At 37.1% G+C, this 27,762-nt stretch overlaps 2 protein-coding genes across 5 annotated transcripts in view; both read right to left on the reverse strand.

Moving 5' to 3' along the window:
- The window catches only part of LOC106059765 (alpha-(1,3)-fucosyltransferase fut-1-like), a 38,555-nt gene extending 23,671 nt beyond the window's left edge, over positions 1 to 14,884 (reverse strand). For both annotated transcript variants that reach the window (XM_056028294.1, XM_056028295.1), the window contains exon 1: positions 14,789 to 14,884. The gene's annotated coding sequence lies outside the window, so the exon portion shown is untranslated. The remainder of the gene's footprint in view (positions 1 to 14,788) is intronic.
- The window catches only part of LOC106067586 (4-galactosyl-N-acetylglucosaminide 3-alpha-L-fucosyltransferase FUT6-like), a 28,324-nt gene continuing 14,498 nt past the window's right edge, over positions 13,937 to 27,762 (reverse strand). For 2 of the 3 annotated variants that reach the window (XM_013226799.2, XM_013226782.2), the window contains exons 2-3: positions 22,391 to 23,106; positions 13,937 to 21,675 (exon numbers count right to left, since the gene is read on the reverse strand). In XM_013226799.2, the coding sequence (XP_013082253.2) occupies positions 20,819 to 21,675; positions 22,391 to 23,096 (1,563 nt within the window). In that variant the 5' untranslated portion in view covers positions 23,097 to 23,106 and the 3' untranslated portion in view covers positions 13,937 to 20,818. Of the gene's footprint in view, positions 21,676 to 22,390; positions 23,107 to 24,985; positions 25,128 to 27,762 lie in introns of those variants that run through there. The other variant, XM_056028293.1, reaches the window with a different exon arrangement.

The raw sequence follows: 27,762 nt of genomic DNA on the forward strand, positions 1-27,762 counted from the left end.
TGGTCATGGTCATGTAGGCTTGCGAATCTTCAATGCTAACTGCAGCACTAGAGAAAAGGATCCTTGCAATGGAATTGAGATGCATCCTGAGAACACCTACAAAGGCTGCATCACAAAACAGAACATTCCAAACATGATCACAAACAAATACAACAGGACCCCCACGATAACCTGCTGACCGCTGTCAGAAAACACAAACTCAAACTTTATTCTCTTATCACAAGGTTTTCTGGGCTCGCAAAGTGCCTTCCACCAGGGAACAGTTTCAGGAAAAGAAGAAGCTGACAGAGAAATCTATGGGAAGATAATATCAAAGAGTGGACGGTCCTGTCTCTGAAAGAGATCTATTCAAAGCGAAAGACAGAGAAGAATGGAAATAGACGGTCGTCAGATCTTGTGTGCCTCAGTTGTTCAACAGACTAAATACTAGGTAAAGGTAAAGGTGAAATGTAAAGGACACGACACCAATCACTTGGTCACCCGCCCGCCAAAACACCGGCTCCACCACTCGTCACCCACAATTTAGAAAGGACCGACACATATAAAACCACGAAGTCTTCGAAGAACAAAGACTTTTTTATATTTTCTCTTCCTCTCCCTCTCTTCTCTCTCTCTCTCTCTCTCTCTCTCTCTCTTTCTCCTTTCTTTTACTTTCTGTCTGTAGTTATATTTTTTAATGAGTTTCTTGTCTTTTGTAGTCGAGGTGTTAGTGGAATGTTCTCAAGTTTATGTAGTTAAAGTCAAAGAATTGAATTTCTGAATTTCTAGGACGTACTTCGGACAATCCTTTATTTCCCCAGGTCTGTAATAAGACACCTATAGGAAACAAAAGTGAAAACACACATAAGGCTCTCATCAGCTACAAGGTAACGGAGACAGACAATACAAGTCACTATCAGTGTATAGTAAACATATACATGAGAATTTGCTGGAGTAAAATCGAGGGAAATGTGGGAAAGGTAACTATGTGTGACAAAAATAAAAGGCGAGGGGGGGGGGGGAAGCGAAATGTTGATCTCTGTTTCATATAACCTTTGATAGAGTCCAGTAGGTCATTATACCGATTGACAGTTGGGAAGGATTTTATCCATCGGACAGGAGTGGACCGGGAGCTCTTTACCCAAAGTCCTGCTAAAAGTTCCACAATGATAGTGACCATTACTGAAACTAAAAGATATTAGCCTGAAGACAATACCTAGATATAAGACTGAGAACGTAGTCTATGATACAAAAAGATATTAACCTGAGGGCATAGTCAATGAGTGAACTAGTTGCAATGTTCAAAGTGTTTCATCGACCAGTACTGCTCAAACAATCTATCTCTAAGGGCCTATTGTTAAGTGTATTTATGTGTTCCACTTGCAGGTCCAATCTGTAGACCTTGTCGTTGTTTCATCTAATGGATTAAAATATGGCTTCGCTAGAAAACATCTAAGGGGGATATCTCATACTAATGTATATCCAGGAATCATTCCTCCTGAAACATTTTGTCATTAAGTAAATACAGTTGTCACAGAAAAAGAGAAAATAGTTGCATTCATATTTGTGTCGCAGACTAATAAGTCTCTTCCAAAATATTTGTAATCCAGTTATGCTAGTGAATTATTGATATTTTTTAAGTGCATCGTACAACACACTATCGTGAAGTATCAATAGAAATGGCGAGCAAACTGAATTCTCCTTCTACAAACGAAACATTCAGTGCAATAATGCAGAGCACAAAACAGTGCAATAATAAAATGTATTGAAACAGTGCCATGAAATTAAACAGAGGAAAAACACTTTCCACGCCTATCAAGCCATAGACTTATAGCGCATGTATTTTAGACTCTTAGATAAAATTGGCAATTTTCTTTTAATTCAATGATATTAAATATTTTTTTAAATGTGTCACTCGTTGTTTCTTAGTCGTGATCATTATCGAGAGAAATGTATCGAAAATTCCAAAGTTATATCTTCTAAATAAGCGAAGGCATTGCAGTGCACTGATTGTAAACTCCGCTTTAGAAATATCATTGTGTAGATGCTTAAAAGTTCAGCTCTCCCAAAGTGTCAAATTATCCGAAGGAATACTTTGCACCAAGATTTCTGCGCAATATTATTCCTGCCCCTCATTGTTTTAGTTTTATTTCCTAGTAAGGAACTTTTCTATCGCGAGATAATTATCTTCCTTGTCTAAACCACACAGACATTTTATGTAAACTAATATTTGACAGACTAATGGCGCAAGTCTCCAACAAATGAACTAAAACTTTATACAAACAGTAACAAATGTTGACATGTGACGTTGGTAAATACAGTGATACCTCGTGACTGGTGGAGGATACAAGGGAGACAATCAGAATTTTTATATTTGTGTATACATTAATACGTTGGTGGGGACAGTCAAAGAGTTGGAGTTACACATTAGGCAGTTCTATAGATATCAAACTAGACGTCGTACATAATATGAAAGGAATTGATGTTTCTTTCAAGTACTCGCTGGATACTCTATGATGGAATAAATAATTAACTTAACATACTTACCAACTAAGCTACCATGCAATAAAAAGGAATTATAAATAAAATCAATATAGGAACTCTAGTTGACTAATGGCAGTATTATCGTACTATATAAATAGTAAATTGTTTGTCAAGTATAGATTTTTATATATTGTTCGCCAGACCATGATGGCCAGATAGTCTGCAACTTTTGGTTTAGCAGGGATCATCCTAAAGTGGCTTGGATCCTACCTGAATGAACGCACACAAAGTGTCATTGTTAACGGGACAGAATCAACAAGCTTATTCTTAAAGTACGGAGTACCCCAAGGATCAGTTCTAGGCCCAGTACAGTTCACTATATATACATATACACTCAGCGGTGTCATACGGCCAACCGGCATCTTATACCACTTCTTTGCCGATGACTCACAGTTATATGATTCCTCAGTACCCTCAGAGGTGTCGCATCCGCAGAGAAAATCAGTAGTACCGTTGCAAGGGTGAGCGATTGGATGGTTGAGAATAAGCTCAAGATGAACGAAGACAAGATAGAAATAATTAAGATTGGCACAGATTCTTTTTTATCACGAACCGCCAGGTTCCTTATATCAATGTAGTGCGTAATCTTGGAGTTTTCTTCGACTCAACACTATCTTTCGATCCACACATAAGTCAACTCTGCAACAGTGTTTATCTGCAGCTGCGCAGATTAGGCCAGATCCGACCATATTTAACAACGGAATCAACAAAAACGCTAGCTCTGGCATTCATATTCTCCCGCCTTGACTACTGCAACGCCGTGCTAGCAGATAAACACGATGACAAAATAACCAAGCTGCAACGTATTCAGAACAACGCCGCTCGAATAGTCCTTAGAAAAACAATCTGCTACTACTCTCTTGCACACGCTCCATTGGCTTCCTGTGAAAGCGAGAATCAACTGCAAGGTGGCGACACTTTGTCATCAGTGTATCTATAACAAAGAAATGCCCTTGTACCTTAGCGAACTGATCACTCCATATGTCCCTCAGAGAGCCCTTGGACTCAACGTTTTTACTCCCTCAAAAGCTATGGTCTGCGGGCTTTTTCAGTGCACGGACCAAAGGTTTGGAACTCACTCCTCATTGATCTCAGACAGACAACATGCTACACTACTTTCAAGAAGAAAATTAAGACCTATCAGTTTAAAACGTTTTTAGATTAGTGTCAGGGTTTCCATTTATATATATATATATATATATATATATATATATATATATATATATATATATATATATATATATATATATATACTGCTGCTGCTGCTCTGCTTGTCTCTTGTTGTGTTTCTTAACTTGGCTCCTGTGGCTCACTAGGGGTTTCTTGAATATTAAATAATACTTGCTTGATACTTTCTTTGTTACTCAGAATTCATCAATACTTGCTTAACTCAAATACGAACACTTAATATACATCAACTCTAACTCCTTATGATCATGAATATCGATAATACTTTAATACTTAATAAAGCACACAATTATATCACTCGTATGAAATAGTGATACACAAATTACCAGTCCATCAACTTATAAATATATAAATGCATAGATACCAGTCCAGGAAGTAAAAGTCCAACCTTCCTGGACCGGGAGCAAGACCTTACTGGCTTAACACATTCTCTCGCACATTCAACGAAGACTTAATCACTCAGTTCACAACACGTGCAACACTTCGCATTCATAACAAGGGGATATAACAATCATATCAAAATATCAAACTAACATTCATTCTCGCCATACCTCTCCCTGACATCCCCCCTCTCACGATAATGACTAGCAGAGTTAAAATCATTAATTAACATGCATGGAAAGATTGACACATGAAAAGCTTAGGGCGTAATTATCTTATTTTTTGAAGTAACGTCTGTAATGTATGAGATATAAGAACTTGAAGAAAAATAGTTTTACTTTCTGAAAATGTGATGCAATACTTTAATGCAAACTTATATATTTTCACCTAAACTAATTTAGTAAAGGGAAATTTGTCTTTTTACAATACCTCTATTAGAGTCAAAACTTCGTGGAATCTGGATCCATGAATCTGGATCCAGATTCGCTAAGCTCTTTAATACAATTTTGGAATTTCTTTGAGAAACATGAAGATTCATCGGTTAGCGGTGACTTACTTAACAGGATAAAAAAATGGATGAAACCAACCTCCGACCTCAAGGAAAAACGCTGACTTTCGTTAATTCATTTCTAGGATGTTAAAGATTAAAAACTTAAAATATAAATGAAATTTTTAAACATCTTTTACTGGTGTTCAAATTGAGTTGCAGGGGAAAAAATAGATGTACTCAACTTGTTTTCTGTAAAAAGGAATGCCTATATAGGCGGCACAACAGAGAGATAGGGCTGCTTTGAAACGTTCATGTACAATTCCAAAACTGTGGTCGAAAACGGAATTATTTTTTAGCTTTTCCAACAACATAACGGATTTAGTGCATAACAAACTTGGAGCCAAGAAATAGACTTTGGATGTAGAGGAGACCTCCGCCGTACTTTGGCTAATTTAAAGCTGGACATTTTGTTGTCAGACTGCACAAGGTTCCCATTACCTTTATTTCATTTGGAGTGAATTCAGCAATAATAACATTTATATAATAATGAAACTAAATTTACAATTAAACCTTAAAATATTAGGCCCTAATATTCAGTAATTAAAAAAGGGACTTTTTAAAGGATTTGAAAGAAAGTCTTGACAATGAGATTTATTGTTGTGTGTAATCATCGTAATCATAATTTTTTAAAATAATAGTTATAAAATTAACAATCTGTTATTGACAGCATGAAGATTTGTAAATAAATGACATTTTAATCTAATTGGTCTTCTCAGGCTTCTTTATTTGTATTTTTCTTAGAAGGGGGGGGGGGGGGCAGGCGGATTTTTTAAAAAGAAACTATACAAAATGGTGCGGCAGGTTTAAAAAACGTTGAAGACCTCTGGTATAAAGGAAGAAGGAAATACATTTTGAGTTGGTTGCACTATTCATTAGGCTCAATAAATCTAATTTTCTTTCAAACTATTTCATTTCATTACATTTTATTGACTATTGTAATTGAGTTATTTAAGTGTACTTTGTGCCTATTTTGATGAGATTTAATGAGATTATATGCCTGTGCTTTAGTTCTAACGGATTTATTTTAGATCCATATTTTAAAACAAGAACAAAAATACTTTAAAATAAAAAGAAAGCTTATATTAAGCATAGTTGTATGAATGAATTTGAATCAGTCATGTCATTAAATGTGTAATAGATCTAGTCTAACAACCAAAAAGCATTTAAAAATAAATAAGGGAAGGGGGTGAACGACCTGAATTTGAACTTATGGCTCAAGCCTCCTCAAGCTGAATTTGTGATCACTCCACATTACGTTCTTATGAAAATAGAAGATTGTATCGTTATGTATTGTTTCCATTGTCTAGTCGCAGTGGCGTAGCTAGGGTGAGGGGAGAGGGGAGAATTTTTAAAATCCCCCCTGGCCCCCACTTGAGGGGGTCCCCGAAATTAGTGTCCAAAAATGTTTTTCTTACATAAAATGTTAAATATTATGCAAAATGAAGGGGCACCCAAAAAGGTCAAGCCCCCCCCCCCCAGGGTCTCCCAAATGATGGCGAATTCCTAGCTACGCCACTGTTTAGTCGTATTTCATATTTGTGTTCACTAAGGTTCAGATGACGACCTATAACGACCTATTCAGATTATACCACTAATTCAGTCAAGTACAATTTCTATCCCTTGTTTGAGATACCAAACAAAATAATTAATTACCAATAGCTATTAACTAATTTGTTAATTTATTTTTTAATTATTTTTTTTACTGTCCGGTAAAAGGTAACTGCAAATTTTCAGCTTGATCCCAGATTGGGTGTCGGAGAAATAACGTGTATCCTTTTTTTTTACCAGACTAACAGAGCTGATATAAGCTTATAAGCTTTGTAAAAAAACGAATAATTTTTATCGATTGCAAAGAATATGGATAAATGCAGTATTTCACATGACAACACAAACTCAGTAAAGACGTTGTAACCTGCATATCACATCTGATACAAAGCATGTCAGAAAAAGCAATACAGACATAGCAATACAGACAAAACAATTCAGACAAAGCAATTCAGACAAAGCCATTGTTACCCAAGGTTTTTTTTTCCTTTTGGTCTCCAATGATTTTCCAGCTCTCTTTTTCAGATTCATCTGCTGCCAGCTGCTTTCTTCTATGCCGGCAAGGGCTAAATGGCGCCTAATTTGAAATTCATAGGTTCATAAGGAAACGTGAATCCGTTATATCCAGTCATCGTTACGTGAAATAAACACCATTGCAACGTAACAGTATCCTTCAAGCCTGGTGTTCACCTCCTTATGATACTGAGTTGAACAGTGAAAGTCTATATTTGGCTAAGGTTAAATATTGTTACGATCTCTCCTAATCAGGCCTTCCGTAAACACTGCTAAACACTCAACACAACACATCAACACATCAAGAACTTGACAACAAGAGCTCCACAATATCGGGTACTTTAATAATGAGTGAATAAGTAGGTAACAGCCAATACTAGACAATTGGCATCAAACACATCAACAACTAAAATGTCACTCTGTACATCACCGTACAAAACTCTACTGTCTCTCTTTCTGGACTTGTACATCAACACATGAGGACTCGACCAGGACCGACTTCATAGCCGACTAACAGTCCCGGTCTCGACGCTCTCCGGTCTTGAACTGCCGCTTTCCTACACACTGTGTCCTCGTACACGCAGGCTTTCGATCACATGACCATAACATTGGTCATATTTGCGTGTAATCGTGTAATCGTAGTACTGTCCCTTGTCCATGGCCCCGCTGACCTGAGTGATTCACGTGTGTGTCAGCAGAGCCTATAGTTAACCCTTTTACGCCGCCTATAGGGTCATAACACTGCCCCCTTCTCAGATTTGTCCGTCCCGGACAAAATCTATCTCACGACATGGGCAGTGGAGGTGAATCAATGCAGGAGGAGGTCTATCGGTGGGGGCGACAATGGGCTTATATTGCCATCTCGATGGAGCCATCTGTGCTGTAGTCAGCGTATGTCTCTTTCTCCTGCTCCAGTTGACCTTCACCTGGTTGCACTGACGTGGTTGCATCGCCATGCCCTTTGGACTCAGCAAACGTCGTCTTCTTCGGTCGCTCACTACTGAGAGCAGCCACTTAACACATGGGGAGGGATATGTCAGGACAGGGGTCACCAAGATCGTTGGCCTAACAGGTTTCTTCATAGGGCTTTGAAGAGAAAGACTTGGGGTTTGGGTTTCAGGTTCACAGGAGGGGAAATTGTGACACACATCATCTTCAGGCTTGTCCGGAGTGCAAACTAGTGGAGCAAGTTGGCAGCACTCCACTTGCGAAGGACCCTCATCTTCAGCATCAAGCTCCAGTTCACTTACTTGACCATCATCAGGGCTTCTCACTATGGTCTCGTCAGCAGGACAAACGTCTGTTGGGTGCAGACCTTGCCTATGGGTTCCTTGAAGTTGGCGTTCTCCCTGCAAAGCTCGACACACAAAGTTCTTGCCAAACATCTGGGTGCAGCCACCAAGATTTGAGTTCCTCTCAACAGCACTGACAGATTGACAGATGTCTTTAATGTCCTCAGCTACAGGCTTGAGGTAAGACACGACGTTGTCTTGTTCTATCTGGCTGATGGAGGCACTCACGTCATGGACGTCTGTAGCAAAAACGTTGGTTGAACTATTGGTCTCGGTCTCTTCTCTTGTTTCTTCATCTGTTTCTTTCTGAGAGTCACCCTTGATCACATTCTGAAAACCAGCCAACATCTGTTTTTGAAATGTGATCAAGAGCTCTACCACATCAGGTTCGAGTTCAAAGAGGAACGTGTTCGGATCTTCCTCTTCATCCACTAGGGCTTGCCGGAGACGTTCTTTAAGAGTTTCGTTGTTCCTTTCGTAGTACTTCAGTCCTCGCCATTTCAGCTCTTGTTTCAGTTCTTTCAGATTCAGTTCATCTAGCAGTTTTACAGAAGCCATAGGAAATCCCACTTCAAGACACAAGTGTTACGTTTCTCTCTCCTATTCAGACCTCTGTAAACACTGCTAAACACAACACAATACATCAACACATCAAGAACTTGACAACAAGAGCTCCACAATATCGGGTACTTTAATAATGAGTGAATAAGAAGGTAACAGCCAATACTAGACAATTGGCATCAAACATCAACAACTAAAATGTCACTCTGTACATCACCGTACAAAACTCTACTTTCTCTCTTTCTGGACTTGTACATCAACACATGAGGACTCGACCAGGACCGACTTCATAGCCGACTAACAGTCCCGGTCTCGACGCTCTCCGGTCTTGAACTGCCGCTTTCCTACACACTGTGTCCTCGTACACGCAGGCTTTCGATCACATGACCATAACATTGGTCATATTTGCGTGTAATCGTGTAATCGTAGTACTGTCCCTTGTCCATGGCCCCGCTGACCTGAGTGATTCACGTGTGTGTCAGCAGAGCCTATAGTTAACCCTTTTACGCCGCCTATAGGGTCATAACAATATTCTTAAATCCACAATGTCATCGTGACTTACTGATAACATTATGCAGCCTCGTTATCATATACATGTGTGTTCAACATGTCATTCGTATTTTAGAGAATGATTTAGTTGTTGTTGTTTTTTTAGTATCGGTCACAGTCTTTTATTAGAACAGCGAGAGACTAAGTCTTATTAGTTCGTCCAAGTCTCATGACGAACCTAATAGACCTATAAGATATATATTATATATATTACAGATCTATTATTATTATAGCTTTCATATAGCACTACTTTCATGCTTATAGCATGCTCAGAGCGTTTTGGTCCAATCTCATTTGTGAGACCAGTGGGGGGAGGGGGTATCTAGAAGTTGGTTTTCCGTGCTCTCTTTAGGCGCTCAGTAAACACAACTCTGCCCGAGTCGGGTGATAAACCTCGAGCCCCCTTCTAGGTAGCCAAGCCAAGCCAAGTTCAAGCGCACTTAGCCTCTCGACCACGATTCCCATATATATGTCATGGGCGTAGCCTGGATTTTTATCGGGGTGTTAGGGAGGGAGTGTGGTAAATTTTTAAACTCAAAACTCCTTGTGGATGTGCTCATGGAATTTGTTGTCTGTATTTTTCATTTAGTTTTTTTGTTGGAGAGGCTTAACTTCTGCATTATTTCCGGTATTGAAAGTAAAAAAACAAAGCCTATTCCCAGGTATCTACAGTACATTATCATGCTACTCTTCTAACAAAAAACTGAAAGTCAAAAACAAAATCTGCTTTTTACTGCACTTTATAAATGGAGCCCAGCGATTGGTAGAAATGGATAACTGTAGTTCTGCTTTAGTTTGCTTTTTTTTTGTAGGGTGGAAGGGGTGAAAGGTAATCACAAAGCCTCTTTTGGCTACACTCGTGTAACTTAGTAATTGTAGCTTTGCTTTTCCTTTTGTTGGAAAAGTAGGTTAACCTCAAAACTCCTATTTGCTACGCTCATGGAATTTGATGACTGCAATTTGGTTTAGATATTCTTTCTTCTTTGTTTCCATTGCAAAAGGCCAATAGCGCAACATATTTTCTATTTTCTAAACTTCTCTAACAGACTACTCTAGACGATATAAATAATGACATAAAAAGGGCAACATTCCTGAAAGTTAATGAGCTTAATAACACATAGATAGTGGAAAGTCTTAGGTATTGATGTGACATAAGACGCATGTTTTTTTCAGGTTACTCCTGATCAAATCAATCCTTGGGACTGTATCTACATAATATAAGTATTAGGGCAATAACTCTTCTTCATCTCTTGACATTCAGCTCTTATTTCCTTAGTGAAATATTTCATAGTTTATGACCTTTTGACCTTTGAAAAAACAGTTGCAAAATAGCAATACAATTGAAGGATTTCAAATGGCCATATAAGAGATATACAATATCATTCACGAATGCAACCATTAGATCGGTTAAGCTGTTCATGTTTTGATAAGCCGCTACCTTTTCCTTTACATTTGTGTCATTGTGACCTGATCTATCTTCGATTTTTTTTTACAAGGGTTAAAGTTTTATCTTTAGCTCTTCTAGTTATTAAAGCGGTTCACAGTTTTCTAAGAGACTCAGACGTTGCTGCCACTTTAAATGGTTTTAAAAATTGTAATATAATTGCAAAAAATGTTGTGGCTAAATAGTTCAAAGTCTGTTGCTTTATCTCTAACAAAGTATGCAACAAAATATGTTGGGTATCATGTAGCTCTGCGGTAATTTACACAGACATATAGTCTGTGGTAATTTACAGCATGTTGGTCTGAGGTAATTACAGCAACATTTAAGTCTTCTAAAATTTATAACAACATGTAGCTCTGCGGTAATTTACAACAACATGTAGGTCTGCGGTAATTTACAACAACATGTAGGTCTGCGGTAATTTACAACAACATGTAGGTCTGCGGTAATTTACAACAACATGTAGGTCTGCGGTAATTTACAACAACATGTAGGTCTGCGGTAATTTACACAGACATATAGTCTGTGGTAATTTACAGCATGTTGGTCTGAGGTAATTACAGCAACATTTAAGTCTTCTAAAATTTATAGCAAAATGTAGGTCTGCGGTAATTTACAACAACATGTAGGTCTGCGGTAATTTACAACAACATGTAGGTCAGCGGTAATTTACAACAACATGTAGGTCAGCGGTAATTTACAACAACATGTAGGTCTGTGGTAGTTTACAACAACATGTAGGTCTGCGGTAATTTACAACAACATGTAGGTCTGCGGTAATTGACAACAACATGTAGGTCTGCGGTAATTTATAACATGTAGGTCTGCGGTAATTTACAACAACATGTAGGTCTGCGGTAATTTACAACAACATGTAGGTCTGCGGTAATTTAAACAGACATATAGTCTGTGGTAATTTACAGCATGTTGGTCTGAGGTAATTACAGCAACATTTAAGTCTTCTAAAATTTATAGCAAAATGTAGGTCTGCGGTAATTTACAACAACATGTAGGTCTGCGGTAATTTACAACAACATGTAGGTCTGCGGTAATTTACAACAACATGTAGGTCTGCGGTAATTTACAACAACATGTAGGTCTGCGGTAATTTACAGCAACATGTAGGTCTGCGGTAATTTACAACATGTAGGTCTGCGGTAATTTACAACAACATGTAGGTCAGCGGTAATTTACAACAACATGTAGGTCTGTGGTAGTTTACAACAACATGTAGGTCTGCGGTAATTGACAACAACATGTAGGTCTGCGGTAATTGACAACAACATGTAGGTCTGCGGTAATTTATAACATGTAGGTCTGCGGTAATTTACAACAACATGTAGGTCTGCGGTAATTTACAACATGTAGGTCTGCGGTAATTTACAACAACATGTAGGTCTGCGGTAATTTACAACAACATGTAGGTCTGCGGTAATTTACAACATGTAGGTCTGCGGTAATTTACAACATGTAGGTCTGCGGTAATTAACAACATGTAGGTCTGCGGTAATTTACAACAACATGTAGGTCTGCGGTAATTTACAACAACATGTAGGTCTGCGGTAATTTACAACAACATGTAGGTCTGCGGTAATTTACAACAACATGTAGGTCTGCGGTAATTTACAACAACATGTAGGTCTGCGGTAATTTACAACAGCATGTAGGTCTGCGGTAATTTATAACAACATGTAGGTCTGCGGTAATTTACAACAACATATAGGTCTGCGGTAATTTACAACAACATGTAGGTCTGCGGTAGTTTACAACAACATGTAGGTCTGTGGTAATTTACAACATGTAGTTCTGTGGTAATTTACAACATGTAGGTCTACGGTAATTTACAACATGTAGTTCTGTGGTAATTTACAACATGTAGTTCTGTGGTAATTTACAACATGTAGTTCTGTGGTAATTTACAACATGTAGTTCTGTGGTAATTTACAACATGTAGTTCTGCGGTAATTTACAACATGTAGGTCTGCGGTAATTTACAACATGTAGTTCTGTGGTAATTTACAACATGTAGTTCTGTTGTTATTTACAACATGTAGTTCTGTAGTAATTTACAACATGTAGTTCTGTGGTAATTTACAACATGTAGTTCTGCGGTAATTTACAACATGTAGGTCTGCGGTAATTTACAACATGTAGGTCTGTGGTAATTTACAACATGTAGTTCTGTGGTAATTTACAACATGTAGTTCTGCGGTAATTTACAACATGTAGGTCTGCGGTAATTTACAACATGTAGGTCTGCGGTAATTTACAACATGTAGTTCTGTGGTAATTTACAACATGTAGGTCTGCGGTAATTTACGATTTAAAAAAAGTTGAAGTGTTTGAAACACTTTCACGGAGTCTACTAATAATCAGATAAACACTGACAAGATTAAAACATGACCTAACGATGAAAGAGGAGGGGCGGTGGCTGAGTGGTAAAGCATTTGGCTTCCGAAATTGGAGTCCCTAGTTCAAATCCTGGTGAAGAAAGGGAATTCTACTTTCGGGATCTGAAGGGCTCCCCTGAGTCCACCTCGCTCTAATGGGTACCTGACATAAAATAGAGTAAAAAATAAAGTTCCCTTTTCAGACCTTGCGATTTATGGTTGAAGGTTAGGTTGAAGCTTATCAAGCAATGCTTAGGTTGAAGAGTATCATGCAATGCTTAGATTGAAGAATATGAAGCAATGCTTAGATTGAAGAGTATCAAGCAATGCTTAGATTGAACAGTATCAAGCAATGCTTAGGTTGAAGAGTATCATGCAATGCTTAGATTGAAGAGTATCAAGCAATGCTTAGGTTGAAGAGTATCATGCAATGCTTAGGTTGAAGAGTATCATGCAATGCTTAGATTGAAGAATATGAAGCAATGCTTAGATTGAAGAGTATCAAACAACGCTTAGATTGAACAGTATCAAGCAATGCTTAGGTTGAAGAGTATCATGCAATGCTTAGGTTAAATAGTATCAAGCAAGGCCTCCGATTGGTGGGGGTCTTGCATAGGATTCAAAGAATTTCTTTTAAAGAAAAATTGACAAAACATTTAAGGTTTATTCATGAATATTTAGATCTACTTGCTAGACTACATATTCCAGAAGACCATCGTTTCTTTCTTTCATTTGTGGCCTCCTTATTCATTTCGTCTAGGGCCTCCATATTCACTTTGCCTAAGGCCTTCAACTACATGAGGCCGGTTGTGGGTTGAAGAGTATCAAGCAGGACTTAGTGTCACAAGACGCTAGCAGTGTGCTGGCGCCTGCTTGAACTGGTCGTGGTCTAGGGTGATTCTGGAGGCCCGACTGTTGACGCTGGAACTTTGGTGGCTTTAGCCCTGTCGCGATTTGGTGTTTGTCTATAGAATTAACATATAAAAACTGAACACCGGAATATAGTTAGAAAAACGTAGGCTTATAACTTTATTTACATCCAGTATAGAATCTTCCAAATCAAACATTTACATACAGGTACATCAACAACTGGTGACTAAACTCAGATCTCTAATGACTATGAACGTCAGATTCTGCTTTAGTTTTCTCGTACAATTTTAGGAAGACAAGCAGGAGCGGGAAATACGACCGTCCGCTCTACAAAACCCACGCTCACTGTCCGTTCGTTTCCAGAGCAAAATCCTCCCACGTGGACTACATCGCAACACAGTGGTTACGTCCCCTTGCATCATCAGTGACGCATAACCTCAGTGGTTACGTCTACATGCATCATCGGTATCTGACCAGTGATGACGTAGGCCGCGCCAACTGCCCCTTTCCCCAAATGGTCCCCTGGTCACGTGACAACAAAATAAACATTAAAGCACAAAAAAAAATACTTATTTCCCCTTCCAATAATAAAATAAATCTAATTCAACTAATTAAAATATATTAAAAACATAAATAATTGCATTAGATCTCAAATATAAATAACAGTAAACAAACTTAAAACTTTCCACAATAACTAAGGCCATGGTAGTGGACTGCGGTTGTTCTGCTACACACACACACAAACGGGTGTGGGCTGACGGCGGTTTGTGACACTTAGATTGAAGAGTATCAAGCAATGCTTAGGTTAATGTTTAGGAAACGATGAAAACAACAACAAAGGCGAACATTGTCAAGAAATACGACTGTTGTCAGTGACGGTGATACCTAACCGAAGTCATAAATTTGAAAAACAATATCATCTGCGTTTAAAGTTAACTTTAACAAATAAGTTCCAAACATGATCACATTCAAGTCTACTTACAGCTGTCAACTCCACAAAGCGTAGGATCCGAGACTGTCATAAACAAAAGTAATAAACAGCAGAACAAACACGAAGCATGTTTGAATCGATAGTTTAAGACAGCGATGCCCAAACTACGACCAGCGGGCTATATCCGGTCTTTAAGCAGTGCTACATGAGTCGAAAATTGTACTTGATGTCAAGACCAAACAGGCTGAGAATCACTGGTTTAAGAGTCGCATTGCGCTATCAGCTTGCAGTCACTCCTATTGGCTTTCCATGCGGGACCCACGCTGGATAGAGACATTTGATGTACATTATTTACGACACAACAGAAGCCGATAACAAGGGGACACAACTTGGAGCATAGCAGGAGGACGTAATAAAAATGTAGACAGAGTCCAATTGCATCCATAATATGAATTAAGGAAAAGAAAGAAACATGCATCTGATAACAGAGATATATGAAATCTATTTCATAAACTAGAAAATGGTTTATGTAACATTGATTGACAAAGGCACAGTTAAAAAAATAATCATTTTTAATTCAACCAAAAAAATTTCATTTGAAATACAAACAGTATTTCATACGCGGTAGAATGTAAACAGTGTACTGTGATACCCAGAATTTAACAGAAAAATAAAATATATGTTTTGACATACAATAGCTACAATGATGGTCTGAAACACACACCCCCAGCAACGAGGCAGCCACTGTAATCCAAGATCCATGATACTCAAAGATCTCTATAGTTTGGGCTCATCTTTGCAGTTGTAAAAGTAAAATCTCAGTTGACATTTACATACACATTTCAAGGACGTGATAGATTTTGTTGACTTTTACATACACATTTTAAGGACGTGATAGATTTTGTTGACTTTTACATACACATTTTAGTGACGCGATAGATTTTGTTGACTTTTAAAACACAGTTCATTGATATGATAGATTTTGTTGACTTTTACATACACATTTTAGTGACGTGATAGATTTTGTTGACTTTTAAAACACATTTCATTGATATGATAGATTTTGTTGATTTTTACATACACATTTCAAGGATATGATGGATTTTGTTGACTTTTACACATTTCAAGAACGTGTTAAAGTCTTTTAAGAACTCTTATCGTGACCTGGAGTTTAAATAAAAATTTGATAAAATTTATTGAAAATAAAGTCTGAAAAAAAAAGCTCCAGAATATTTAGATTAAGGTCTGAGTTACAGCTGTGTTGTCTTTTTTTTCTTCCTGTTTTATAGAAATTGAAGAGATAAAGATACTATTAAAACTATGGACTAGTAAGTGCGACCTTCCTGGAAATTTGGAGATACTTTAGTATTTAGCATGTAGCAGAGTGTAGAAACTCATATCATTTTGAAAATACTTTGGACTAATTTTTGAATATTCAAAATAGCAATGTTCATATACGTCGCGATTTTCGATCAAACAATACATGCTTCTTACAAACAGAAACAGATGACCTTTACATCATCTCCCCCATTTTAAACCCTAACCCTAACCCCCACTTCACACAATTATTCATTAAACCTGACAAGACATGAATCAATCAAAAAGATTAATCAATAGAACTCGGCCCAGTGCTATCCAGCCCTTGGATACTCCCTCCTGCCCATAGTGAATAATGACATCTCAGAGGCTTGGCGCCATTTATCGCGACCTCCCGGGCTAGTTGCACTGACTTAATGTGGCACCCGGCTGAAAACGGTTGTAAAAGGAAAAAAATTCTTCCAAAAGACTACGTCTATAGTCTCGTGTGACCAGAGTCCGAGACAATAGATAAAGTGATGAGATACTTTTATTTCCCCCTAACAGAACTCTATTTTTGAGGCAGGCCAGCTCTTGTTCGTTTTGTTGGCCTAGAGTTTCAGGTGCGTTTGACACAACTCTTCCCAACATGCAGCCCTTAAAACACGTCTGGGATAGGACTGTCAGACCCCAAGGGCTATAGAACATTACTAATCTATACCATTCTGATCTTATTTTATGGAAAGTATGTTAATCATTTTTTTCCGGACTGCAAAGATCAAACACGCAAAAAATAAAAAAAAAAGCTTCTATAAAGGAAGGAACTGCACAATGACAGTCATATATCTCAATACTAGAAGATTTATTCCTTTTTCAATATTAAAATAAATTAAATATTTACTTCTAATTTATAAATCAATTGGCTATTTTTAGCGGCCCCCGAAAGGGGAAAAGACGCTATTAGTTTTGTGTGAAATGTCTGTCCGTCTGTCCGTCCGTCCCGTTTAGATCTCGTAAACTAGAAAAGATATTGAAAATCGGACATCACAATATTTTAGACCATTCAAAGTCCTGATGCGACGGCTACTTTTTTTTTCTGATAGCGAAAAATCTAATTTTTAAAATCAGTTATGCAAGTATTTTTTTAAAGAGAAAAAGCTAATTAGTATGCATTATAAGTTAGACCTAATTTAAAACGAATAGTAATCTTATAAACTTCATTTTCCTTATAATATTATAATCGCGATATATATAAATTTTTTTTTTTTTTTTTTTTTTTTTTTAAAGGATTTGAATAAGAGATTGAGCCTTTTCAAAAAATTAGATAAATAAATTATAAGATATCAGTTAGGCCAGGTGGCTTGGCTTCCGAACCTGCTGGGGTCCCGGGTTCGAATCCTGGTGAAGACTGGGATTTTTAACTTTTGGAATCTTTGGGCGCCTCTGAGTCCACTCAGCTCTTATGGGTACCTGACATTAGTTGGGGAAAAGTAAAGGCGGTTGGTCGTTGTGCTTGCTACATGACACCCTCGTTAACCGTAGGCCACAAAAACAGATGAAATTAACATCATCTGCCCTATAGACCACAAGGTCTGAAAGGGGAACTAGTTAGGCTAGGTTCACATCTAACTTTACATTCACTTTCACCTATCCTATGATGTGGTGGACCGTTGGGGCACTACACAAGATCTGTTAACCTTCTTTCTCCATTCTTATCTCTCATTCGTTTTTGATATAATTTCATTCGGATGTTCTTTCTGAAAATATTGAAGCCTGCCTGGGTGGACCACTTCGGGGGCCGATTTTGAGTTTGTGTTTCGACACAAACTGACTTTTGTAACGTTGTTTTTTATAAAATTGATTAATGTTTTGTTACTAGACAATAAATAATTGTGCAAAGTTTCAAGTTGATCCAAGAATGTGAAGTGGGAGAAATAACGTGTACAAAATGTGTCATAGACAGACATACGAGTGAAATGATATAACATTAAAAAAAACGAAACTCTAATACAACTCCCTTTAGGGTGATACTCAAACTGTCCGTATAACTGTGTTACCATTTGATTTAACATTTTTGCTGGAAGAATTTCTCATTATAGAAAAATACAAGGATAAATATAAGAATGTATATTACATACAAGCTATATAGAGTGTTTCGTGCATAATATCCATTACATGAGCTTACATTTCTAAGTTAGAAAAAAAGTTGTCATTCAGACTATATCTTTATACATTGTAGAATTAAATAGTATTGACTAATAGAAATATTTCTTTAAAAACATTGCTCCTACATTTTTCTATATTTTATTTTTACCTAATATATGTAAATGTATTGCCCTCATAGTTTTCTACCTACCTTTACCTATCCCTTAGTCTGTTGCACCGTTGGGGCACAAGCAAGACTCGTCGACCGTCTTCCGCCATTCCTCCTTGTTTAGAACCTCTTTCAGTGGTAGGCCCGTCCATTCTTTTGTGTTGTCCTCCCATCGCTTTCTCTGTCAGCCTCTTCTTCTTTTTCCTGGTACTGTTCCCTGAAGGAAGGTCTTTGCGAGCCCCGAAGATCTTGTAATATGACCATAGGATTTGAGCTTACCTTTTTTTTTTTACAATAGTTAGCAGGTCATCATGGGGTCCGATCGCTACAGTAACCCTGTCTCTAATCTCTTGGTTTGTAATGCGGTCCTTGAACGTAATGTCTAGGATTCTTCTGTAGCATCTCAATTTCATTACTAGGATCCTCCTCTCTAGCTCTGCAGCCAGCGTCCAAGACTCACAAGCATATGTGGCCATGACCAGGGAGCGCATCTGATTTTGGTGCCGAGGGCTAAGCCTTTGTCTTTCCATATTATTTTCAGTTTTGATAGAGGTGATGTGGACTATGCTATTCGGGCCAATAATTCGGGTTTTGTTCCCTCATCTCAGACAATAGCTCCGAGGTATTTGAAACTGCTAACACTAGTTGGCTTTTCACCTCCAATACTGATGCATCTTTTAAAACCTTCTTGGCTATTGGTCATTATTTTTTTTTCGGCATTTATTTGCATACCATATGCTTCTGAAGTCTTGTCAATGCGCATCACCAGGTCAGCTAGTTCTTCTTCTATCCCTGCTAGGCCGTCAATGTCATCTGCGAAGCGCAAGTTAGTAATTCTTCTTCCTCTTATGCCCTCGAGAGCATCTTCCATTATCCTTTCAAGGAAGATATTGAAGAGTGTTGGTGAAAGTAGGCAGCCTTGTCTTACTCCAGCTGTTATTTTGAAGCGGTCCCCAATATCATTGTTGAAGTGCACCGCACTGGTGGCATCCTTGTAGAGGTTCTGGATAACTTTAATTATGTTTTTATTAATGTTGTACTTTTCCATAGTCGCCCAGAGTTCCCCGGGCCATACTCAACCGAAAACTTTCTTGAAATCAATAAAGTCTAAGCCCCCATAGTTAGATTAATAATTATCATTAGTAAGGTACACTTTAGGTTTTCTTATTTATTCATATTAAAGTGTAAGGAAAGAAAAGTTTAGATACTGATCGAATCATTCAATCAAAGCAGCTTATCTGTACAGGAATTTCTCTTTCTAAAACATCTTAGAACTATTTTAATAAAGTAAAACATTATGAAGTATCAATAAATAAACATATTTTACATTGATAGATGCTACACCAACTATCTATCTACTATCACATTTATTTAGGTCTGATGTACAACTGATTGCACATTTTATGAGTACAAATATGTTATATATATATATATATATATAAAGAGAGAGAGAGAGAGTTTTCTTGAATGTTTGGTATAATTTGTATCAGTTTGTGACACACACAAAAAAAGAAACATACTACATTATTATACCTGCGTCGATTGACATGTATAATTACTCTCAATCTATCGTTAAGTATTTTGATCTCGTATGACAATAAGATGTTCAACCTTTAGCCACTGGGCCTACAGTGAATGCTTCTTTCCATTGGACGACGTATTTATTTGCGGCGACAGTAAACAAAAACTCTGCTCGAGTCGGGTGTCGAAACCTCGAGCCCCCTTCATAGGTAGCAAAGCCAAGTTCAAGCTTACTTGGCCTCTCGACCACGCTTCCCACATGAATGTGAACCCGGGGCTAGGCTGGACATCACTGTAGTCATAGATAAACTACATTTTCCCATCAACAATTCTATAATTTTATACAGAAAGAAAAACACATTCTGGAGGATGAAATAGTTCGACACAAAATCTCAAAGCTAAATCCAGCAGCACTACAGCAAGTAGAGCAAGATCTTAGATTTGGTAGCTGCAATCAACTGAATGAACTGTTACCGGTAGCAGCCACTTTCATAAACTCCTTGTATAAGAGAGCTTTGGTGATGATTAAAACCACTTTATCAGACTTCTTGTCCTGTCTTTTATCTATATGCGACAAGGTCTCATCCTGCAGTGCTCCACAAGAGGAACTCTTCCTGCTGTGATTCCCATGAGGAACTCTTCCTGCTGTGCTTCCAATGAGGAACTTTCCTTGCTGTGTTCCCCACGAGTAACTCTTCCTGCTGTGCTTCCAATGAGGAACTCTCCTTGCCGTGTTCCCCACGAGGAACTCTTCCTGCTATGTTTCCCATGAGGAACTCCTCCTGCTGTGCTTCTCATGAGGAAATCCTTCTGCTGTGCTCCCAATGTTGTGTTAACATTTTTTTTATTTTGTATGTTCACAGCTTTTTGTTTGTACACTGCCTTTGATAAGAGCGCCTTGGTGCTGATCAACTGTTGTTTTAGGGTTATACGACTAGAGGATGATTTCTTTAAATGTCTGAGGGACCTTGACATTGATATTCTTTTTTATGAAACCACGCTTCCATATCTGGAATTTGTTTGGAATATTTCTCCAAGTTCCAGAGTCTTTGACAAAGTTCACACATTGCAACAGCCTCATAACGATGTTCCAGAAATGTTGGCTGTACATTAGTCAACGGATAGTCTTCATATACAGCGAAATACTTGTCTTTTTCTTGAAGCATGTGCAAATATTCTTCGTCATGAGAATCGAGGTAAAGAATTCTGTCAGCAAGCTCTTTAGGAGACTTAAAGTTGGCAGTGTTAAGAAATATTTCGGAAGGTAAAATTCTTGAGTAAGTATTGTAACCTCGGGCAATGACGATCATATCACTGTCTAGGTATTTAAAGAGTTTCTCTGTGATATAATCTTTACAGAAATTGTTTTCAAAACCGAGGTAGAATTTGTATTTTAATGTAATCTCTTGAAGGCAATCTTTATCTTTGTCTCTGGAGCATTTAAAGGGACCACACTTTCCATAAATATCAACTGGTATGTATTTCTGTAACTCCTTTACATAGTCTTGTCTTCTGGAATGAGCGCCACAGCTAGAGACCATCCATGCTATTAGACCTTTCTTCTTGGCCAAGATATCCTGATAGTTTTTCTTTTTCTCTACTCTACGCCTTCTGACAATGCCATGATAGGTGACAATGTCAGCGTCCATGCGATAAGACATTGTCCAGTTAAATACATCATTCCAGCCCTTGGATGGGTCAAATATATATCCATAAAACCAATAATTAAACGGGGCTTCTATTTGATAGTGCACAAAGACTTGATCTAAACGTCTTGGGGGAGGTCGCTCATTGTTGACAAATTGAACTAAAAAGAAAAATATTTTTTTTATTTGTAAAGAGATAATAAATGTTAAAAACACAATTTTTTTAAAAGTATAATCAAATATTTGCAGTGATCCTTTTAGGGAACAGTCTCTATCAGATTTGTGAAGTCTATATGTCCATTCATCTGTGGTCCGTCTGTCAGTCACAAATAAATCTATCCAAAAAATGAAAGCTCTGTTGTGCACCATGCTAAAATAGGTGCAAATCTTTTATTTCTTATTCTCATACAAAAGCACCATGCAAAAGTTAAAAGACTTTGATAGTAAATGGTAGTGATTGATTATGAATATACCGTAATAGTCGAAAAGAAAGTAATGTAATATTTGTAACGCTTATAGAATGTGTGTTATTTGTCAAAACAGTTATACAACTATATATTAGCTACTTGTGTATTTTATTGGGTATATTAGAAAATAATATTTACAGGAAAAGCTTTATCGCACATTTAAAGTTTGATTTCTTGCGATGCAATGCTACTTTAATAGGCCACTATAGGGATTGTTTGTAAAGAAACGGAAACGCTATTATAGTGTAGTTTCAATGTCAGATTCAAAATATTGAAACCTTTTTACCAGGTCTCTCACAAAACAGCATACCAGTAGGAGCCGCTTGCAAGTTCGCGTAAAAACGTAAACTCTATTTGTTTAACTGTTTGTAATAATTTACTTGTCATATTTTAAAGAACACTTCCATACCATTGATGATGAGAGCACTGCTGTTCTCTGTGTACTTCCTGTCCGAAGTGACCACACATGGAAAGTCTGGACACGCCCTCAGAGGGTTCAGTCCAGTGATAGGAGCTTGAGCTATCTTGTGCTGCCACCAGAGAATGATTTTCTTGTTGGTAATATCACGTGACAAACTTTTTTCATCTCTTTGAAAAAAGTCTGTTTTATTAAAAGGAACAAAAGCTTCGAACTCTGACGTGTAAAACGGATTATCAGCTTTCTCTAGAAATGGATATGGACGATACTGGACACCATTCTCTATCCAAATGTCTTCCTTCTTTTCAGTTGTGTAAGGCTCAAGTCCTAAACCAGACCTTAGAATATGTTCAGATATAGAATCATTTATTGAAATGTCTTCGTGCAAGGCTTTTGTTACTGGAGTCAAATATCTTCGAATCAAATGAGTGAATTCATTGTTGAAATGACTTAATTTGAACTGTGGTATTTTCTCATGTGTATTCTGGTTAGGATTTGTGTCTACAGAAATCTGGTGAGGCAAAGTTATAGTATCGTTGGTGATGAAAAACTTGTTCGATTCATCGTCCCATGAAACTCTCACATTATTATCGATGTACAGAGTGAGTGCAATGCTCCGAGATAGCCAATAGAGGGAAAGAATAATGAAACCAATTAGAAGCAGTAAAATCCATTTCAAATTTTGACTCTTATACATTTCAATGTATCTGAAAAAGAACAAGAAATTGTATTAGTGTTTCAGACTACAAAAGATTTTTACAAAATTTTGGACGTGAGATTGAAAGTTTCTATGAGAGAACTATCCAAGCCATTGAGCTAACGACCTATCGAGTGTGGGCTGGTGATACATCTGAATGAACATTACACCAAGCGACCAGGTGAAAACAGGTTTGTTTTCAATAAGTATGATGAAATCTTGAAATATCAACGAAATATTTCTTTTCCCATAGGAAGAAGTATTTAATTGTGTGACTTATTTAATAATAATTAATAATAATAATAATAATAATAGCTTTTTTATATATGCTTTTAGCATTCTCAGAGCGCTATGGTCCAATCTCAATCGATAGTTTAAATGAATGATTTGCACATTTTCATCTTCTCTTCGGAAAATCAGGTGCCACGCTATACACCGAATCCGCGAAACCAGAAATCAATGAACAAATTATGAGCTATGCCGATTGTTTTGAAGGCCATTGTCTCCTAGTTGACCCTTAGGTTATTCCCTTGTGTGCATGTTCAACGGATAAAATAGGTCAGCCTGTTACAGTATATACATTGGGGGTAGAGACTTGGAGTTAGGGAGAAACGTGGTTGATATTGAATGGATTTTTTGTGATGTATCAATTTGAACTAATTGACATAGTAAGGCTATTAAATGTTGTCATTGTTAATTATTTATGGTGGTTGAAACCTATAAAAGGGCATCACACAGACAATTGATTTCTATGTTTTGTTGCCTGCAGAATTGAACAAATCTAAAAAAAAAAAAGCGTTAAGGTTGATCAATGCGTTTGAAAGTACGTTAGTTTTTAGTTATGAAAGGAGAGAAACACATCTTACGAGAATGACTTTTGATCGAACATCTTGATAGAGTACTCTACCCTGGACTATCTATGGACAATCCAAAGATTGGTGTCGTTTTAAACTTTAAAGTTGACATTCAACTAATTGCTGTAGGCCTATGTAGATTACAATGTGTTTTTGATACACGGCTCTAGAGACAAATAAAGACGATTCCGCTGCGGAAGATTACGCTTTATGAAAATGGCCCTGAAGAAGAATTGTAAAGACTATCTACCAGTTTTTTTTTCCATTTAACACAAAATTTATTAACAAATCCAAAAGTTGGACTGGAGACGTTATCAGAATGAACATTCTTTCCTCTAGCAGGGTGTTGTGCACATCTGATTGTTTTAAAAAAATATTTCATTAAAAAATGCCCCTCCAAAATAAGAATTCATTAATAACCGCGTTTTCTATGGTCTTAATTTCTAAATTTCTTATCTAATACTTGTTAGTGTTTCTTAACAATGCATTTAATTTAAAAAAAAATTTTCTATTTTCGACCATCTTGTAATAAAAATATTTCTTAAGCACTTCTTAGAATTGATTTAAAAGTGTTTACATGGAAGGGCATTCTATTTAGCATTGACAATTATACACATTTTAATTAGGCCTATAAAAACTTCACCACATGCTGAATCCGAAATATTGAAAAATAGTTAATGTGTGCCACGCGTATTTAATTTATAGTTCAATGATTTAAATCTAAAACTTACAAGAAATCTATTATAAAAGAAGATTTTGAAGAACATAAACGTCTGAACATTCCTAGTTTTAGACTGATATTATGGGAGAACGAGTGAGTAAGATCCAAATATAAATATGTAGATACTCAGGAAAAAAGAAAAGATAAGAAAATATTTTTTTTCCATTTACTAGGATAAATACATACAAGAACAAACAATGTTTCTATCCAACTAGTTAAGAAACTATGGATGTAATAGTCGTATATGAATGATATTATCTCGGATATTACAAACAGCAGTCCCAGCAACATCTTATCCGTTGAAATCTACCTACATCACTATTCATTGTAAATTCCTTGTAAATTGTAAAGTGCTCACAATCCATTGTGCTCACAGAAAACTAATTTTAAAAAGGACAACATCTGGTTACTATCATGGTCTTCTTCTTTCTATTGTGTTCCTGGGCCATAAGTCTTTCCTAAAACATTCGCGTCTCTCTATTTTGTTAAGGTAAGTTTTACGTTTCTCTTATTGATCGTGAATTATATTGCCATGGAACATGGGCGTAGCCATGGGGGGGGGGAGTTCTTGGAGCTCAAACCTCCTCCCCTCCCCGAAATGAAATTCCCTGGATTTTGTGACTGATTTTTTGCTTTCATTTGGCTTATTTTAGGTGAGATTTTAATATTTAAAAATCACTTACCCAGCTCTCACCCAAATTATAAGAAAGATGATGCTTATAATAAGCTATACCGACAAGATCAACGTTTAATCTTATGACTCACTACCGGACACAACAGAATGCGACAACATATGTACCGGAAGCTCAAAATTGGAACCAGTGTAATCTGAACATACGGAGTGTCACTAGAGAGTGCTGACCATGTCCTCCAAAATTGCTCACTTTACCAAGAGGCCCGCACAAGACACTGGCCACAAAACACCCCAATAGAAAGAAAACTATATGGAGAGCTCCCTGATTTGGAAACCACTGCGCAGTTCATCTCATGTATTGGTCTAGTCATCTGAACGCTCCAATATAAAAATGAGAACGAAGAAGAAGACTTGCCCAGCTCAGCCGGAAGGAGGGGAAGGGGTTGTTTTTAAAATCCCCTTCAAGGGGGGTTTGCGATTAAACCTCCTCTTTTATATAAAACAAACAAAAAAATAATGCAAACGAAAATAACCAAATTCCAACAGCATAGCCAAGGGGGATTTTGATTTCAAAACCCCTCTCTTCAATATAAGACTAAAGCAAACATCAGTCAAAAAAACACCTCTTCAAAACAAAAAAAAAAGGCAAATTACACACTCAAAATTCTATGAGAGTAGCCAAAGGGTGTTTTGAGTTTAAACCCCCCTCCTCCAGAGGGCTTAAAGTTTAAAAACCCTCCAAATGGTTTTGAGTTTAAAATCCCCCTGAAGATAGTTTTGAGGTTGAAAACCCCCACCTTCAATATTATTCTAAAGCAAACTAAAGTCGTCTAATACTATGAGCGTACCTAAGGGGGTTTTGAGTTTGTTTAAAAAAAAAAACTCCAGAAATTTTTTTATTTAAACCCCCCAGCAGATGGTTTCGACGATAAAACTTCCCTTTTCGATATAGAATCTAAAGCAAACTACAGTCACCTAATTCCAAGAGCGTAGCCAAGAGAGGTAGAGGTTACACATTTCTAATAGTCGCTGGACTCCAGTAATAAAATGCAGTAAATAGTATGGAAGCCATCTGCTGAAATTGAGAAAAGACTAACAGTGGCTCAACAAAGATGGCTAAGACGGATTTCAGAAGTCAGTTATAGACATCGGGTCTCAATCAAGGAAATCCTATGCCGAACTGGGAGTCGACACTTTGTGAGGTTGTGACAGAGCGTCGACTGAGGTTAGTGGAGGCAGCAAGAATAGCAGATTAAATTTTTGAACTAAAATTTTTTAACAGCAGGATAATGCACTGTAGATACCTCAGAATACGAACTTTTTTTGAGTTTGAAATACCGGAAATAGTGCTCACAGCGCTCCCCAAGACAGGGTGTTTACAGTTTTTTTTCTCTCACTCCAGGAAGAACCTATTCTAGGGTACAATAAAGGTCTTCACAAAAAATGAAGGGTCAGAATGTAAAAAAGATTAATAAAAACACACACACACACACACAAAAACACACACACACACACACACAAAACACACAAACACACACACACACACGCACGCACGCACGCACGCACACACACACACACACACACACACATACATATATATATATATATATATATATATATATGACGGGGAGGGGAGGAAAAAAATGCCCCCTGAACAAAACAAAACAGGCTGCGCCCATGCCATGAAAGATATTAATCTATTGAAAAGAATAGAAGTATGGGACGCACATGTATCTATTGTAGACTCTAAGACAGTTAGAAAATTACATTTCTTTTTACGGCCTGAGTAGAACAAGTAATGTATACCCATAATAATATGAGGCAGCTGTTGGGGCAATGCTCTATCCAACAAGGTAACTCTATATCCATAACAGGTATATCTGTTTTGTTTACGTGATATAGTTTTGGCATACTTTTTTATATACTCCAGAAATAGAAACAAGGTAGAGTTAATCAATGTCATTAACAACCAACAACCAACAACCAGTGTTTAATGTTTAATTCAAATTGCTGAACATTAGCGTATAACGATTTTCAAAGATATTTTAAAGACCAAATTTTAAACTGTCCTTCAACCTTAATTGAAGATGTCTTTAATGTCTTTTTTTTTAAATCATATGTAAATGAGATGGACAGAAAAAAATGAACTAGTCAAATAAATGTAACAAAACACATTTGAAAAATAAAATCTAGTCTAGACTCTGTTCAGATCGAACTGTTATCTACTCTATCTGATCCATTTCTTCGTAAGCGACTGGGTTCTATTGAAAGATTCAGACGTAAATAGATACATTAAAACATTACATGTAATTAGCTATACATTTATAACACTCTGCAAACAAAAAGGTGAATGAACCTGTCTCGTATTTTCTTTCATGCTTTAATTAAACGACATAATAGTTTTCTACTTTAAGTTTGTAAATCAACGACAGGGGGTGGGGTGAGAAGAGGTGAATT

This window comes from Biomphalaria glabrata, chromosome 5 (assembly GCF_947242115.1).
Source record: "Biomphalaria glabrata chromosome 5, xgBioGlab47.1, whole genome shotgun sequence".
NCBI classification, from domain to species: Eukaryota; Metazoa; Mollusca; class Gastropoda; family Planorbidae; genus Biomphalaria; species Biomphalaria glabrata.